The sequence below is a fragment of the Mustelus asterias genome, chromosome X (assembly GCF_964213995.1).
Source record: "Mustelus asterias chromosome X, sMusAst1.hap1.1, whole genome shotgun sequence".
Classification (NCBI taxonomy): domain Eukaryota; kingdom Metazoa; phylum Chordata; class Chondrichthyes; order Carcharhiniformes; family Triakidae; genus Mustelus; species Mustelus asterias.
Genome location: NC_135834.1, coordinates 14,060,735 through 14,079,395, shown reverse-complemented (window position 1 = coordinate 14,079,395; position 18,661 = coordinate 14,060,735). Strand labels below are relative to the sequence as shown.

General features: G+C 41.6%; 2 protein-coding genes across 2 annotated transcripts in view; one reads left to right on the top strand and one right to left on the bottom strand.

The window, feature by feature from the left end:
- zc3h10 (zinc finger CCCH-type containing 10) overlaps nucleotides 1-12,770 on the top strand; it is a 39,504-nt gene extending 26,734 nt beyond the window's left edge. Inside the window, exons 2-3 of the transcript XR_013495816.1 lie at nucleotides 10,397-10,470; nucleotides 10,749-12,770. The gene's annotated coding sequence lies outside the window, so the exon portion shown is untranslated. The remainder of the gene's footprint in view (nucleotides 1-10,396; nucleotides 10,471-10,748) is intronic.
- LOC144481965 (lens fiber major intrinsic protein-like) lies at nucleotides 166-13,286 on the bottom strand. The gene is made up of 4 exons (XM_078201170.1): nucleotides 12,924-13,286; nucleotides 3,760-3,924; nucleotides 2,306-2,386; nucleotides 166-351 (listed from the first exon to the last, which is right to left on the bottom strand). Exons 1-4 carry the CDS (start codon nucleotides 13,284-13,286, stop codon nucleotides 166-168), a joined length of 795 nt encoding a protein of 264 aa, XP_078057296.1.
- Between the last annotated feature and the right edge of the window lie 5,375 nt (nucleotides 13,287-18,661).

Genomic DNA, 18,661 nt, shown 5'->3' with positions numbered 1-18,661 from the left:
TACAGCAATTGTAGATATAGCCTCTGATCTATAATTCACTGCTCAGGGACATTAACAGCATTCATATTCTTTCAAGCACACCTTCAGTAACAACAGAGTAAATTTCACAATGTCACTTGGTGATAGGATAGTTCTTGTGTTGTAAACTCCTTTCTTAAAAACTATTTATAAGGCTTGTGTTTTGAGTTCGATGGGATCGCTCCTAGGTTCTTGTTGTCCTTCAGCTTCTGGGGGATGAGCTCCTTTAAGAATAGCCAGTCTCTCTGAGAGACCTCTCATCCTGGGGAAGAGGATAAAATCGTACAGTAGTGCTGCTATAGCACCTCCTATCAGAGGACCTACCCAGAACACCTGCAAAAATAAAGAAATAAGAACAACATTGAGTCATGACTAATATTATCTCATTTGAATTGAGGTCTTTCTCTCCATCTTTTATTTTCATAAAGCTTATGACTAACTCTCCCAAGTGGCTATTTTTGTGTGTAAATGTAGACAATGAAGGTACCAGGCTATTATACTATGGAAGCATTTACAGACAAGTCAAATCCTGTGCACTGCCGGAATTTTACCGCCTCGCCCACCCGAGACTCGTAAGATCCCGCCTGAGGCCAACGGAGAATGCCGTTTTGCGAGCAACGCCCGACCCGATTCTGGGGCGGACGAGGCGGTAATGCAAGGGTCACTCCTCATGATTCACAGAAATATCTGGTTTAATTTTTTTTTCATCATAGTTTGAGGATACTTAATGTTCTGGCTGCAATCAGCTAACTTGACTGAAACCATAAGAACTTAATGATCTGATGGTTCAGTAGCCATCCTGATTTGAACATTTTAAGTATATTTTACACAGGTTTGGCATGGTACAGCACTGTGTAACTGCATCAATTTGGTAGAACATTGAAAAGAAGTGGCTGTGAAAATCAGGTCAGTCCTTTGTTCCTTCCCTCATCCAGCTTAAGTAAGATTTTCCCCAATTTCTGCTTGCTTTCCAAGTGCAGTCTCTACAATAACATCTACCCTTTCCACTGCTTTAGAACTTTTTTTTTAACGTTAATAAAGAAGGTTACCTTCTACTAGACCCCTTTAGTGGTCTAGTGAGATTTTTCATTCATCATGACAGGCTTCTTTGATTTGATTTATTATTGTCACATATATTAACATAGTGAAAAGTATTGTTTCTTGCATGCTATACAGACAAAGCATACCATACATAGAGAAGGAAAAGAGGGTGCAGAATGTAGTGTTGCAGTCATAGCTAGGGTGTAGAGAAAGATCAACTTAATATGATGTAGGTCTATTCAAAAGTCTGATGGCAGCAGGGAAGAAGCTGTTCTTGAGTCGGTTGGTACGTGACCTCAGACTTTTGTATCTTTATGAATTCTCTAAATGAGATTGCTAACTTAATGACAATTTACGCTGAATTATGGAGAATTTTGCTTTTTTTCAGTTAAAACATAAATTCCTCTTTAGAAGTTTAAAGCCCAGGAGGAGACCATTAAGCCTTTTAAATTTGTCTTTCAGGTTACTTGAGAATTGAGAGTATGCTTAAAGACATTTATAGACATTTCATAGAACCTACAGTGCAGAAGGAGGCCATTTGGCCCATCAAGTCTGCATCGACCACAATTCCACCCAGGCCCTATCCCCTTAACCCCATGCGTTTACCCTAGCTAGTCCCCTGACACCAAGGGCCGATTTAGCATGGCCAATCCACCTAACCCGCACATCTTTGGAGTGTGGGAGGAAACCGGAGCACCCGGAGGAAACCCACACAGATACAGGGAGAACGTGCAAACTCCACACAGACAGCCCAAGCCAGGAATCAAACCCAGGTCCCTGGCGCTGTGAGGCAGTAGTGCTAACCACTGTGCCATGTGCCGCCCCACTAAAGAGTAGACTTTATTTAGATGGATTGCTATCTAGTTTATCGAGACTTAGAACTTTTGAAATTTCTGATTGGCTGCATTCTCTAAACTGCAGTAGTTAAATGTGAGTTTTTAAAGAGCTTCACAACTGAGCACAAAATCAGTTGCATATTAGGACACAACTGCATAAAATAACTACCCTCGTCCTCATTGTAATAAATCAAAATCTTTGAGCTGTATTTGAGGAACTCTGGGTCATAGGTTAGCGTGAAGAGTAATTTACTCCTGAAAGGTTCTTGGGGTACAAGATCCCCATGGTTCCTAACTTGGTGTGTTCTGGTTAACTGGCTGGTGATTCAAGCAGTTTTGTTGCATTTTATAACAGTCTCACATTTGTTCAGCCGCCCACAGTATGTTAGCTGAATTCAATTTGTTCTTACCCAGTGATTTCCAAAGTTTCTAGTAAGCACGGCTGGTGCAAAGGATCGGGCTGGATTCATTCCACATCCTGTGTAATACAGCTGAAGAAAACAGAAGATAGGCTGGTATTATTCCCGTCAGAAATAATTTCAAATAAAAATACTTGTTAATCAATTTGGAAGTGGTTATACAAGTCATTAGAGATGGTTGGGTATGTTGAGAGAGCAGCTAGTAAAACGTATAGTATCTGGGATTGATTAATAGGGACATTAAGTACAAGAGTAAGGAGGTCATGTTGAACTTGTATTACACACTCATCTGGAGGACTGCATCCAGGTGTGGGTGCCTTGCTTGAGGGAGGATGTGTAGGCATTGCAGAGAGTACAGAGGAGATTCACAAGAATGATCCCAGGGATAGATTGATTGAGGGATAGATAGATTGAGGATAGATTGGAACTGTTTTCCTTGGAGAAAAGAAGATTGAGAGGAAACTTGACAGAGGTATTCAAGATCCTGAGGGGGATGGACAGTGAAATGGTGAGAAACTGTTCAAAACTGGGAGCACAGATTCAAAATCATTGGCAAAAGGAATAAAAGTGATGTGAGGAAAATGTATTTCACCCAGAGGGTGATTGGAGTCTGGAACAAACTTCCTGAGAGGGTGGTGGAGGCAGGTTCGATCGAGGTATTCAGAAGGGAATTGGATTGCTATCTGAAAAGAAAGAATGTGCAAAGGTTTCAGGGATAAGACAGGGGAGTGGGACTCAGTACAATGTTCTTTCAGAGAGCCATTGCAAACTCTATGGGCTGAATGGCCTCATTCTACCCTCTTGATTCTGTGGTGCTAATTACAGCTCAGCATCGCTTGACAATCAAGTTTAATTCCCATTTTGATTTCAGTCAGTGCTGAGCAAGTATGAAAGGAGAAAAGTCCATCTGCCAATCAAACCTGATTCTTTCAGTAGATTTGACTTTTTGGCAGCTGTCCATTCTGTCATAACTTCTCCCAAGTTTATTTATCTGTCTGGCGTACAATAATGGGCAGAACTTGCAACATAACAGAATCAGGATTTGGATTGACACAGTAAAAATCAATCAAATTTGCCCCAAAGACGCTGACACGAGTAGAATGACCAACTGGGTGTGATACTTGTCTTTGTTCATACTTGTGTACTTTGCAGCATGAGTTGCTAAACAGTGATCCAGGGCAATAAGCCCTGTGTAATTTATTTCCCCTTCCTAGTCCAGGGTTGAGTGGCAGTTCTGATGGCCAATTTTAGCACCTCAGTTGTGCCCTGGCCAAGAAGGGCTAACTCCATACACACTGGGTATCCTTTTGGTCTGTATAGCTCAGTGCTGCACCAAGCATGATGTTAGGAGACTGCTCATTACCTTTTAGCCCAGTGTTGACTCTGTACTTTATTTTAAAATCTAGTCCTTTTGATAAAGTTGAGGTAGAAATTTGTAGACTTACCCCAAAGAAGTGACCCACAGTGAGAGAAAAACCAATGATGATAGCTGCTGAGCCCATGAATCCATTCCTGCGGATGTCAGTTGTGGCAAAAATACAGAGAACGAACTGAAGAGTAAGGAATATCTCCACAGCTGTACCCTGGCCAAGACCCACTCCAGCATGCAGCTAAAGAATAAAGAGAAATGGAAAATCATAATAGACCAGAAATAAATTGGGAGGGAAATATTTATGCACGTCTTAGAATATGTTTGCCTGCTGACAAAATCAATGAACCACACAGGCCCACAAAATTCTACAGTTCCCTCTTCCCTTCTGTACCTAGGACGAGCTCATTCTCGAGTTTGAAATCCATCTTAACCATAGGTATTTTAACATTTAGTGGATGCTACATGGCAGAAAGGAGTACAAACTTTAGAAAAGTGACTTGGTGACCAACCATTGCTAGATCTAACTCATTAAGAATCAATGTACTGCAGGAACTCACCAAAGATCCTTCGACAGCACCTTCCAAACCCCCGACCTCTACCGTCTAGAAGCACAAGGGCAACAGATGCATGGAAACACCGCCACCCCTCCACCTGACTTGGAGCTATATCGCCGTTCCGTCACTGTTGCTGTGTCCTGGAATTCCCTTCCTAACAGCACTGTGGGTGTTTCTGCAGTTTTAGCCGCAAGGATCCTATATGAAAGAAGTTTAGGGCAGTTTCAATCCAGTTCCACAACTCTGTACCTAGTTTAGCACAAGTTGCCATTCTCACTCAGACTATGCAAAGGTAGTGTATGGAAAACAGCAGTTAAGGAGGCAGCTCACCACTACCTTCTCAAGGGGTTATTAGGGATGGACAATAAATGCTAGCCTAGCCAGCGAAGCCCACATCCCAAGAACAAATTTTTTAAAATTACTAAAATAAATTGAGTATATTCTGACCACTTGAATTGAGCTCACTCAGTTTTCTTTACACCAATCTCCATAACATCTCATTCCCACCCCTCTGTGAATCAAATCACTACTAAACAAGTCTGTCTATCGGGCTGAGAATTTACTTTGAATTTTAGTGTTTATCAAGTTGAGGGATGTTGGTGCTGGATAGAGAATGGAACTGTTCCACTTTTAAAACGAGTGTTAGCGTCAAACATCTGGGTGAAACCAAAGCTCTCTCTACTTTGCCCTAATAGTATTAACCTTCAAGCTCAGAAGAGCACCATGTAATACACCAATTGTAATTTTTAAAAATGTTTTCCATACGCTACCTTTGCACGGCCTCTGAGTGAGAATGGCAACTTGTGCTAAACGAGGTGTAGTTTAGAGTTGTGGAACTGGATTGAAACTGCCCCAAACTTCTTTCATATAAGATCCTTGCAGCTAAAACTGCAATGGGTCATGATTTCAGGGAGAAGAAAGCCTTATTTTGGGGGGGAAAAGTTAAATAATTAAAAAACAATGCTTTAACCTACCTCCCGTCATGAAGAGTTGGATTATGATCTCCTTCCACAACTGTCAAGAAAAATCTATGCCTGTGAACTTAACACTGGAATAATATGTTACATAATAAACTAGGGTTTTCTTCAGCATGTAGGAGACTTATAATATCCTAGAATTAAATCACAATCACAATGAGATTTTGCCAAATATCTAAGAACTTTTATGCTTAACTTTTTTCCATATCTGTCCTCTGTGAAATCCTAGCCACTTCCTAATTTCCATTTACCCATATAGTTGCAACAAAATATTTTCGAGGAAAGGTTGCATTGATGTCTAATCATGATTAAAAAATCACATTTTCTTGCAATTGATATCAAAGGTCCATTATGACTAATTATTCTCCATTACAATTTGCCCATTCCTCATTCTATTGTGCATTCTACAATATGTAACATTTTAAGAATAGAAAATTGAACCATAAACACTTATTATTGTTTGTAAAAACCAGATGGTCAAAGATTAATTAGTAAGGCATATATAGTTCTCTCTTTGCATATGCACTCTATGTTGCAGCATATAAACAGTAACATTTCTGTCTATTGTATGTCATGCAGCAATGTTATCTCATTTCGACAGGAGACCCACCCCATTTTGACACATTCTGTTTTCTTGGCTGAGGGATACACCTGAGATGCCTGATGTTTTGTTACCCCCTCATTAAGACACTTTATTCTAACAAATGTGTTGCTGCAGGAATCAGTGGCAAGTTGAATTGGAAATCCAAAGTGATCAAAATAGATATGAAAATAAAGGCTCACACTTTTATTATACCTCAAAAAACATCTCAAATTACTTTGATACAATGAACTACCTTGAAGTTCAGCGACATATTGCACAAGCAAATGCATACAGTAAGATCCCACGAACAACAATGCGATGAATGATCAGTTCATCTGCTCTGGGTGGAGTTGGTTGAGGGAGAATTTGGACAGGATGTGGGGAAACTCCCTGCTCTTTGAATATTGCCATGGAATCTTTAGCATCCACTTCAACCACCAGAACAGGTAGATGGGACATTGCAGGCTCAATCGTAAATATTTAGATTTGCTTTATTTTAAACGACATTGATCTGAACACAACCTGATAGCATGCAGACTGAGAAGCAACGCATATTTTCCATGTTTTACCAGAACTATTAATTGGTCTGCATAGAAGGGCAAAATACATTATTTTTTGTAACACTTGAATTTGTAGCTTATTGCTGGAAGTAAAAACAAAATTGTATTTATGTTGTTATTTTATTTGAACTTTTCAAATTTGGAGATCTCTAAGAATTGTCCTATTTATGGTAATTAAATCTGGTAGGGATCCTACAAGCTTGCTGCTGAACTGCGTGTTTGATCCTTGGGAAAGAAAATAGATTCCAAGTAATTTTCAGTGATCTTGTGGAAGGTGCGCAAGTCCTAGTGATGGATTATGCCTTGGTCCCTTTACATCCTAGTGGTAAAATATGCAGTAGAGCCTGAATGGATTTTGCAGCCGGTCCTTGGTCTAATGGCCAATTGTACAATTAATCCATGTCAGGTTAGTGCCAGTTCTGCCTAGCTGTTTTGGATTGTGTCTTGACTGTTGACACACCAGACTATGGGTGAATAATGCATCCAGTTGTTGGAAGACTAATAGCAGCCTGTGTCTCTGCTATCTGAAACTTAGTAAGAAGTTTAACAACACCAGGTTAAAGTCCAACAGGTTTATTTGGTAGCAAAAGCCACACAAGCTTTCGGAGCTCCAAGCCCCTTCAGGTGAGTGGGAATTCTGTTCACAAACAGGGCATATAAAGACTTGATTAGCTGTAAGAATTCGCATTCCAACCATTATTCATGTAAATTGAGTCTGTGTCTGTTTGTGAACAGAATTCCCACTCACCTGAAGAAGGGGCTTGGAGCTCCGAAAGCTTGTGTGGCTTTTGCTACCAAATAAACATAGAACATAGAACAGTACAGCACAGAACAGGCCCTTCGGCCCACGATGTTGTGCTGAGCTTTATCTGAAACCAAGATCAAGCTATCCCACTCCCTATCATCCTGGTGTGCTCCATGTGCCTATCCAATAACCGCTTAAATGTTCCTAAAGTGTCTGACTCCACTATCACTGCAGGCAGTCCATTCCACACCCCAACCACTCTCTGCGTAAAGAACCTACCTCTGATATCCTTCCTGTATCTCCCACCACGAACCCTATAGTTATGCCCCCTTGTAATAGCTCCATCCACCCGAGGAAATAGTCTTTGAACGTTCACTCTATCTATCCCCTTCATCATTTTATAAACCTCTATTAAGTCTCCCCTCAGCCTCCTCCGCTCCAGAGAGAACAGCCCTAGCTCCCTCAACCTTTCCTCACAAGACCTACCCTCCAAACCAGGCAGCATCCTGGTAAATCTCCTCTGCACTCTTTCCAGCGCTTCCACATCCTTCTTATAGTGAGGTGACCAGAACTGCACACAATATTCCAAATGTGGTCTCACCAAGGTCCTGTACAGTTGCAGCAGAACCCCACGGCTCTTAAACTCCAACCCCCTGTTAATAAAAGCTAACACACTATAGGCCTTCTTCACAGCTCTATCCACTTGAGTGGCAACCTTTAGAGATCTGTGGATATGGACCCCAATATCTCTCTGTTCCTCCACAGTCTTCAGAACCCTACCTTTGACCCTGTAATCCACATTTAAATTAGTCCTACCAAAATGAATCACCTCACATTTATCAGGGTTAAACTCCATTTGCCATTTTTCAGCCCAGCTTTGCATCCTATCTATGTCTCTTTGCAGCCCTCCACCTCATCCACTACTCCACCAATCTTGGTGTCATCAGCAAATTTACTGATCCACCCTTCAGCCCCCTCCTCTAAGTCATTAATAAAAATCACAAAGAGCAGAGGACCAAGCACTGATCCCTGTGGCACTCCGCTAGCAACCTGCCTCCAATCCGAAAATTTTCCATCCACCACCACCCTCTGTCTTCGATCAGACAGCCAGTTACCTATCCAATCGGCCAACTTTCCCTCTATCCCACACCTGTTGGACTTTAACCTGGTGTTGTTAAACTTCTTACTGTGTTTACCCCAGTCCAATGCCGGCATCTCCTCATCTGAAACTTAGGCAGTAGCCTATGGAAGGGTAGTGGATATCCATGTGAATCCTGGGAAGTGGGGAAGGCGAGAAGCTCCACCCATTATTTCCGGTAGCCAAGAAAGACTCTCAATATACAGGTTTACAACTTACACTTTCAATCCCCAAATGTTCAAAGCTTAGGACACCAAAATCAAATCCTGAAAGCGTCTTGAATATTTCTTACTGAAAGGTAACACTGAAAGATAACACCTGATATAATTGGACTGCTTCTTTTAAAAGAGACCATTGTATCTTGCGCCTTATGTCTTTTAGAGACCGTTCAAAGTGCTTCATGTACAATGAAGTACTCTGAAGACTTAGCCGCAGCAAGTTTGCACACATCAAAATCCTAAAAAACAATATGATGAATGACCAATGCATTTCATTTTGGCGGCACAGCAAGACCCCATAAACTGCAATGAGACCAGTGATTAGCGCACAATAAAACTCAACAAACGGAAATCAAAGTCCTGACCAATTGCACAGTTTTGGCGGCGGTTTGTGCAGCGCAAGATCCCAAAACTAACAATGAGACCAACCATCAGCTCGATTGCTTTGGGCTTTTGCGCATAGCAAGATCCCAGAACCAATAGTGAAATCTATGGTCACCTCGTCTGTTTTTCAGTGGCGTTTTGTGCACAGCAAGATCCCAGGAGCAGCCATGAGATCAGTTGAGGCAGCTGGACTGCTTTGGTGGTGTATGGCGCGCAGCAAGCTCCCATAAGCAGAAATTAGATCAATGACCAGCTAGCTTGTTTCAGTGGCGTTCTGCGCACAGCAAGATCCCAGGAGCAGCCATGAGATCACTGACTGGCTGGTCTGCTCTGGTGTTTTGCGCACAGCAGGATCCCATAAACAATGACGAGATTTATGATCTGTTTCAGTGATGTTTGCGCACAACAAGATCCCACAGTCTGATCAACGACCACTAGTCTGCTTTGCGCACAGTAAGATCCCACAGTCTGATTAACGACCACTCTAGTCTGCTTTGCGCACAGCAAGATCCCACAGTCCGATCAACGACCACTCTAGTCTGCTTTGCGCACAGCAAGATCCCATAGTCTGATCAACGACCACTCTAGTCTGCTTTGCGCACAGCAAGATCCCATAGTCTGATCAGCGATCACTCTAGTCTGCTTTGCGCACAGCAAGATCCAACAGTCCGATCAACGACCACTCTAGTCTGCTTTGCGCACAGCAAGATCCAACAGTCCGATCATCGACCACTCTAGTCTGCTTTGCGCACAGCAAGATCCCATAGTCTGATCAGCGACCACTCTAGTCTGCTTTGCGCACAGCAAGATCCAACAGTCCGATCAACGACCACTCTAGTCTGCTTTGCGCACAGCAAGATCCCACAGTCTGATCAACGACCACTCTCGTCTGCTTTGCGCACAGCAAGATCCCACAAAGTCTGATCAACGACCAATCTAGTCTGCTTTGCGCACAGCAAGATCCCACAAAGTCTGATCAACGACCACTCAAGTCTGCTTTGCGCACAGCAAGATCCCACGAACAGCAATATGGCCAGTAAGCCGCTTTGGTGTTTTTTGCGCACATCAACATCACATAAACAGGAATGAATCAGTGACCATTTAGTTTGTTTTTGGTGCCAGTTTGCATTCAGCAAGATTCCACCAGTGCCAGTGAGGTTAGTGAGCCGCTCCTCCTTCCTTGAATGTTTAAGGGTGTAATGTTGATCGAATCACAAGGAGAACTTCAAATAGCAGCATTGGATCTGTTGGCTATGCTGGACACGGAGACATAACACTAGCGTTTGCGGGGGAGTTCTCATTTCTGAAGATCAGATTGTTTGCACAATTTGATGTTTACCTTAACCAGATGTTGTCAGAGACCCTATTGGTTTTGCAGCCTTTATTCTGGGAGAATTCAACTACATTTGCTTTGTAGCACTGCAAAGGGTGGACACAATGTGGTTCTGCTTGAAACATGAGCTTTCCCCAATTTATTCCGATACCCACAACTGAGCGAACCATAACATTCATGCTGCAAACCTGGGCAACATATCGAATATCTTTTTGTAGACTTGATACCAGACTGGACGATTGGAGTCTTCTCTCTGAAGTGATACTGGAGTGTTCAGAGATCCTGCCGACCGGTAAGGTTTTATATCTGTCTACCTTAGAGGCACAAAATCTTACCTGTAACTACTGGCATCTGTTCATCGCGACCATGTCACTAAACTTTAAAGGTCCCCACTGTAACCCAGGCAGATCCCAGAGCCACACCAGGATCACTCCAACGCGCAATGCGAACGTGAACACTATATAGGGAGCTTTGAATTCAATCCGCTATATCGCCAGAACTAACACGAATTTACAGCTGAGTGAACCTTTGCTTTTGTCTCTTGTTTTGATCCCCAACTTTATTTTCCAGCAATTTACAAGGATAACCAATGTATACAACATGGAAAGCACCGCGTGCTCCCTTTTCACACTTTCCAATATCTCAAGCAAACTCGAGAGTTTGATAAACCGTTGGATCGATTTCGAAGACCCTCTAAAAGTCCGGGCTGTAAAGTGATACATTTAACCCACAAGACCTTTATTTGAAATAACATTCCTCAGTAATGTAACCGCGCCTGGTATAAGCAACACTCCAAATCAAACCACAAGTGAACAGATTCAAACATGGTGCATACGAATTGAAGCAGAAATAAAGACTTCCTCCTGAAAACGGTCTATCGTTTGACATCTCATCGATGGAGTACTTAAGGCTGCCTTTATCGAATAAATGCTAATCTCAGAACCACTCACACCAGCTAACGTCTCAAGACGGGTCAGATATTCAGTTTACACTGTAAAGCAATAAATCACGAAAGATTCCTGATTCTAATTTCCATAAATAAGTTCGTAAAAAGAAAAACGTGCATCGGTCTGCAAGGGTTAACCCATTAAATACTAGGCACATATTTCCCCTTTGTCACATTGGAGCCGAGATAAAGCCTGGGGTTGGACTGCATTTTCTACAAAGTGGACACCGCTCATGGAAACAAAGTGGGGGAGGGCACAAATCCAGGTTTTTGATGTAGTTTGCTAAATGCAAGGCTAACTTGATACATACCGAAACTGACAGATTCAAACGAGAACGGTAAATGGAACCGAAGTCTAACCAAAGACAAGACGTAACCCTCCCATTAAATCTCATGGCCCGTTTTCTCCAATTTCACCTTAATGTTTCCAGTATCTGACCATTGGGATTTTCATGGCTCAATGAACTTCACTGAATTAAACGGGATCGACCAGCCAAGGAGCTCCACCGAGAGAAATTCTGGCCTCTTGTTCCGCATTTTTTAAAATTAATCTTAAATTATGGCTGAATTGAGTACTGTAAATACATAGCCCCAGAGATGAAAACTGTTGATAAATATTCCTACATTTCAAAAATGACGTGTACTTGGAATTGCTTGCTCAAGGATATATGGAATCAGCCTTTTTGAGACTGTCACGCAATTATTGCAGTGGTTTGACAGGTTTTCAGGTAAAGGGAAACTTTTATCATTTGGAATGATTGATTTACGCTATTTCGTTTAACTCTCAATGGCGGCAAGCCGCGCTAATTTTCTTGCTCTGGGCTCTAACTTTGGATGAATGTTTAAATCCTAAAGTTCAGACTGACTCAGAATTCGGAAGCTTCTTGAAAATGTTCCCGAGAGCAACAACTCCCTTCTGTGGAGAGAGAAGCAGTTAACGTTTCGAGTCAGGATAGCTCTTCTCCAGAGTCACACTGGACTCTAAACGTTCATTTGTCTCTCTCTCTCCGCGGCTGCTGCCAGACCTTCTGAGTTTATTCAGCATTTTGTTTCATTTCCAGCATCCTCAATATTTTGCTTTTATTCTCGTTTTCTCCCTAAAAAGACTTCTCCGCCTTCAAAAGTGTTTAAACCGCAGAGATGCTGTATTTACAGATTAATTGTATACATGCATCGCTCTGACTGACAGTAGACTAAACAAATATCTATTTAAAGTGTAACAATCCCGTTTAAATGAACAGTAAACGGCGGCACTTCACGTTAATATTGTTTTTGAAAGGTTTTTTGCCAGTTTACCGAGCTTGTTCACTCTGTTATTTTTCCTGTCACTACATTAATTCCTACATCCTCCTTCCTAATACGCTGGCGGGAATATTACTCCATGATACTTTATTTTCCTATTGAAGTCAAATATATTTTAAACACCCCTGCATTTATTACTTCCAAAAAAACGTTTGAACAGCGTTCCAAATGTACTTTCTGTCAAACATGAAGTTGCTAGTTAGATAATGTTTAATTTTTACAGCAATTTAATTGTATAGATTTTCGATTAATGTGTCTTATATCCAATGCGTTAATGTTACCTCAATCCATTCTCAAAGATATTTCAGATCCTCAAGCCCATAGTTTCAATAAACGATACTTTTAAAACTCTTTGCACCCATTATATTTTTAAACGCCTCGTTTACTCTCTTCGAACTTTGATTTTCCAGGGCTTACCACTTTAATATTTTAGTTTGCACAGATTCATAGCTTAACTTTCTTTTTCTTCATAAGTACACGTTTGCCAACATATTTACCGTGTTGAGCCCCAGGTTGCCCCGTACCGAGGGAGGGGTGACCCCATACAGCACAGCTGCCCCCGCCACTGCCCCCAGGAGCTGAGCTACTATGTACATTACACAGCGGAATATGCTCAGCTGCGCCCCCAGCAGGTAGGCGAAGGTGACGGCCGGGTTGAGGTGCGCCCCGCTGACATGTCCAACCGCCTGTACCAGGGCAGCCAGGACAAAGCCAAAACCCAAAGACACCAGCAGCACGTTCATGGGGCCCGGAGACCATCGCATGGTGAAGCCCAGTCCAAAAAACACGAAGAGCATTGTGGCAAAAAACTCTGCAAAGACTGCCCTCCAAAAGGAGATAGATTTCAGCTCCCACATCATTCCCGGTCTTCCTAAGAGCAGACTATTAAAACAAAACAGAAAATAAAAAAGTGATGAAGTTGTCTCCGGACTCCTCAAACGTTCCCCCCAAAATTTAATTGCACAGAATGAAGTATTTATAGGGGACTCTGAATCTGACAACATTATCTGGGGGAGGGACCTGTCCAGTTTGTCACTGCATTTAACTGTTTCACCTCAGGACACTAGGCATATTCCAATGGTTTATATTTCTAGCATCCTCTGTCTGCAGTCGACTGTAAACCTGATAACTGTGTCAAAAATACAAGGCAGGCAACAGGGGCCACAGAATGAAATGATCAAATGTGAAAATAAATATTCTAAGTATTCCACAGAGACACAATAGCAAAATAACAGTTGATATAGAGATATGGTTATTAAGGGATGCACAAGATAAACTCACAGATAATGACAGTGAAATGGCAAAAATAAAGACATTTAAGATAGCAAGGAAGAAAATAATTGATAAAATAGACAAACTTAAAAAAGGATAAAGCCCCTAATTGTATTGCAATCATACAAAAAGAAGCTAGGGAAGAGATATGATATATATTTTACAGAATAGTGCCAGAGGATGGTGGACAGGGAATGTTACTTTATTCAAAAAGGGAGATGGAACAAATCCTAGATACAACAGACCAGTTAGCTTAATGTTGGTGATAGGAAAGATATTGCCACCTATACACAAAGATTTAATAGGAAAACATCTTGAAAATGAAAATGCAACAAGGAATACCACAAATTTCAAAAGGCAAGGTCATGCTTGATCAACCTTATTGAATTATTTGAAGTAGTAACAAAGAATAGACAAGGGTACTATCTAACTGGACTTTCAAAATAAGGTACAGCATGGTTGACTTAAGGTCAGAACATATGGAGTTAGAGGACAAGTAACAGGAGGGATAGCAAACTGGCTACAAAACCAAAAGCAGAGAGCAGGTATGAAGATAGTGACTCAGATTGGCAAAAGGTGGGAAGTGGTCTTTTATAGGGATGGTGCTGAGCCCACTGCTGTTTGCCATTGATGTCAATGATTTGGACTCAGGAATCAGAAGCACTATATTCAAATTCGCAAATTACACCAAATTGGGTGGCATAGCTAATGTTGAGGAAGACAGCAACAAGATATAGGAAGACATTAACAAACTTGCAGAATGGGTGTTTAAATGGAAAATTAGATTCAATATAGATAAACGCAAGGTGGTACATTGTCACAGGAGAAATAAGAAAGGCAAATGCTCCTTGAAAAATAATACTCCAATGGGGTAGAAGGTCAAAGTGATGAAAGGGTAGAGATTCATGTTGTAAGTAGCATCACAGCTCAACAAAGCCATAAAATTGCTAACATAGCACTGGAATACATTTCTAGAAAAATAGAATCCAAAGGCAGAGAAGTTATATCAAACTTACATAAAACCTTAATATGACCACATTTATAATAGAATGCACAGTTTTAGCCTCCATTTTGCAAAAAATAGAAGCAACGAAGAAGATGCAAAAAGGATTTTAAAATAAGACATTAGAGCTAAGAGGTTATAATGGTCAGGAAAATTGAACATGGGCTTCTTTTCTCTATATGAGGTCATCAACGTTATGAAGGGGTTTAATAGGATAGACGTAAAGATGCTCTTTCCACTTCTGGGGGTATTCAAAACCAGGTGCAATTAATATAAAATAGTCACTGATGCATCCAATAAGGAACTGAGGAGAAATTAATTGGGATGGAATTCAACCCCTACATATACTCCACTCTGAATTTATGTCAGCTATGGTTCTGCGGGCAGCACTCTCGCCTCTGAGTCAGAAGATTGTGGGTTCAAGTCCCATTCCAGAACTTGAACACAAATTTGAAGGCTGACATTCCAGTGTAGCACTGAAGGACTTTTTGTGGGAGTTTGCAATGTGCAAATTGGCCATATTTCCTACATTACAACAGTGACTGAACTTTGTAAATACTTCATCAGCTGTAAAGCACTTTGAGACATCAGGTGGTCATGGAAGGTAGTATATAAAGCAACTCTTTCAAGTCTATCTTTGATTTGTTAAATAATCTTGACATACTGCACTATGAACTGTTAAGTAATCTTTACATACACTCCCATCTGAACTCTGTTAAATAATCCTCAGTACATACTGAGGTGTGAACAAGTGGATATTTATGGGCACAATTTCTGTTCTTTTAATTACTGTAATATTCTTGTAACAACAGGTTAATCAAAAAATGCCAAATAACACAAACTTTCAGCATTGAAAAATGTAAATAAACAAGCCTGCATGCTAATGATCGATGACAGACAACCCCTATCCCTTAATAGCAATTAACCATCTAGTGCACCTTTGCTTGCAGGGTTAATACTGTGATGTGTTGTGGGAGGCGGGGATTTGCTCACACACACGGTTACATAACAATTGGAAACTTTTCTGGTTAATACTGCCATTGTCCTGGCGGATTTAGTAGGATTTGATACATTAGCCCAGAAAAAGTAATTTCATTTTTTGGAGCTCCAACTGGAAACGCTTCGAACGATGGATTTCAAGCCATGGATTCAAATATTCCATTGTATGTTTGGGAGATTGTGAATGCAAAGTAGTGTCAAGCTAATGTGAATATAGCTTTGCATACTGTGCAGAAGCCTTGAAAGTGTTTGTATATCGAGGCAGGGGATTTTGGAAGTACAAAATACAGTATTGTTTTACACATTACATTGAGAGGAGGACATTGTTCTCTCTCTCTCCAGGTGTTCCTCTCTTTAAATCTGCCAATCACTCTCTCCTCAAAAAAATTCTTAACCACATTGTCCTTGCAAACTACCACCACATCTCAACCTCCCTTTCCTCTCCCAATTTCTTTAATGTGTTGCCTCCCAAATCTGTTCCCACCTTTTTCGGAACTCCTTGTTTGAATCCCTTCAAATCAGATTTCTTCCCCTGCCACAGTACCAAACTGACACAAATGACATGCTGTGTGACTGTGACAAGGACAGCAGATGCCATGGGAACATCACCTGCAAGTTTTCCTCCAAGTCACTCACCATCCTGACTTGGAAATATATCAGCCATTCCTTCACTATCGCTGGGTCAAAATCCTGGAACTCCCTAACGGTACTGTGGAGGTTCAAGGCAGTCACCACCACCTTCTCAAGGGCAACTAGGGATGGGCAATGAATGCTGTCTAAGCAGCAACACCCACATCCCACAAATGAATATCAAAGAAAATACAGTACTGGCTGGCTTCTCATATTCTATCTTCCATAAACTCTAAGACATCTAAACGTCTGCTGCCCATAACTTGCAATAAGTCCAATTACCCTAACATTTCTGTGCACACTGACATACAGGCTGCTGGTCAAGAAACATAGAAACATATAAAATAGGTGCAGGAGTAGGCCTTTCGGCCCTTCGAACCTGCACCACCATTCAATATGATCATGCACTTTCAGTATCCTACTCCCGCTTTCTTTCCATACTCCCTCGATCCACAAGGGCCACATCCAGCTCCCTCTTGAATATATCTAACGGACTGACCCCAACAGCTTTCTGTGATAGAGAAACCCACAGGTTCACAGCTCTCTGAGTGAAGAAGTTCTTCCTCATCTCAGTCCTGAATGGCTTACCCCTTATTCTTAGACTGTGATCCCTAGTTCTGGACTTCCCCAATATCAGGAACATTCTTCCCACATCTAGCCTGTCCAGTCCCACCAGGATTATATATGTTTCTATGAGATCCCCTCTCATTCTTCTAAATTCCAGTGAGTACAAGCCCAGTCGATCCAGTCTCTCTTCGTATGTCAGTCCTGCCATTCCAGGAATCAGTCTGGTGAATCTTCGCTGAACTCCCTCAATAGCAAGAATGTCCTTCTCAGACTAGGAGACTGAAACTGCACACAATACTCAAGGTGTGGCCTCACGATGGCCCTGTATAACTGCAGCAAGACATCTTTACTGCTATACTCAAATCCTCTTGCTACGAAGGCCAGCATGCCATTAGCTTTCCTCACCGCCTGCTGTACCTGCATACCAACCTTCAGCGACTGTTCCACCATGACACATCCTTCTTTTCCAATTCCTCCATGGCCTTGCCCCTCCCCATCTCTGGAATCTTCCCCCAACCCCACAACACTCCAAGATATCTACGCTCATCTAATTCCAGACTCTTGAGCAACCCCAGTTTTAATTGCTCTACCATTGGCAGCCATGTCTTTAGTTGGCTCGACCCAAAGCTCTGGAATTCCCACCTCTCTGTCTCTCTACTTCACTTTCCTTATTTAAGATGCTCCTCAATAGACCAAGCTTTTGACCATCTGCCCTAATGTTGTCTTGTGTGTCTTGGTGTCAAATTTTGTTTTATAATGCTCCTATAAAGTACCCTGGGTGTTTCATAGGCACTAAATAAATATGTTGGAGTTCTGTAATTACAGCACAAGCCATTCAGATACATGAAATAACGGTGCACATTACATTCAGATAGACCTAGACCAGAAGACATAGGAGCAGAAGTAGGCCTTTCAGCCCATCAAGTCTGCTCTGTCATTCAGAGATCATGATTGATCATCAGATCAACACTTAATCCTCAACACTTTCCTGCCTTATCCCTATAACCCTTGATTCCCTGACTGATTAAAAATCTGTCTATCGCAGCCTAGAACATATTTAATGACCCAGCCTCTAAAGTCCTCTGCGGTAAAGAATTCCACAGATTCACTACCGTCGATGAGAGAAGAAATTTCTGATAATCTCTGTCTTAAATGGGCAGTCCCCTTAATCTGAGATTATGTCCTCTGATCCTATTCTCCCACAAGGGGAACAACTTCTCAGCATCTGTCCTATCACGCCCCCTGAGAATCCTATATGTCTCATACTTCTGAACTTCAATCGGTACAGGTCCAACTTACTTAACCTCTTATAAGAAAATCTCTCCATACCCGGAATCAACTTAGCAAACCTTCTCTGACTGCCTTCAACACCAGTACATCTTTCCTCAGAAAAGGGGACCAAAACTGTTCAGTGTTCCAGGTGTGGTATAACTTGTATAATTTCACAAGACTCCCCTATTTTTATACTCCATCCCCTTTGGGATAAAGGCTAATTACCTGCTGAACCTGCAAGCTTTTTGTGATTTATGCACAAGTACTCCCAAATCCCTCTGTGCTGCAGTCTTTCTCCATTTAATCAATATTCAGCTCCTTTACTCTTCCTATCAAAGTGCATAACTTCACATTTTCCTATGTTATATTCCATCTGCCAAGTTTTTACCCACTCACCTAACTTGTCCATATCCCTCTGTAGACTCTGTCACCCTCACTACTTGCCTTCCCACCTATTTCTGTGCCATCTGCAAATATAATACCCCCAACACC

Excerpts from the sequence above, each read along its gene's own strand:
- LOC144481965 (XM_078201170.1), bottom strand. The coding sequence starts at position 13,286 with ATGATGTGGGAGCTGAAATCTATCTCCTTTTGGAGGGCAGTCTTTGCA. Across the intron at positions 2,387-3,759 it reads CTGTGGGTCACTTCTTTGGG|CTGTATTACACAGGATGTGG; the intron begins GTAAGTCTACAA and ends TGTTTTCTTCAG. Across the intron at positions 352-2,305 it reads GAAACTTTGGAAATCACTGG|GTGTTCTGGGTAGGTCCTCT; the intron begins GTAAGAACAAAT and ends TTATTTTTGCAG.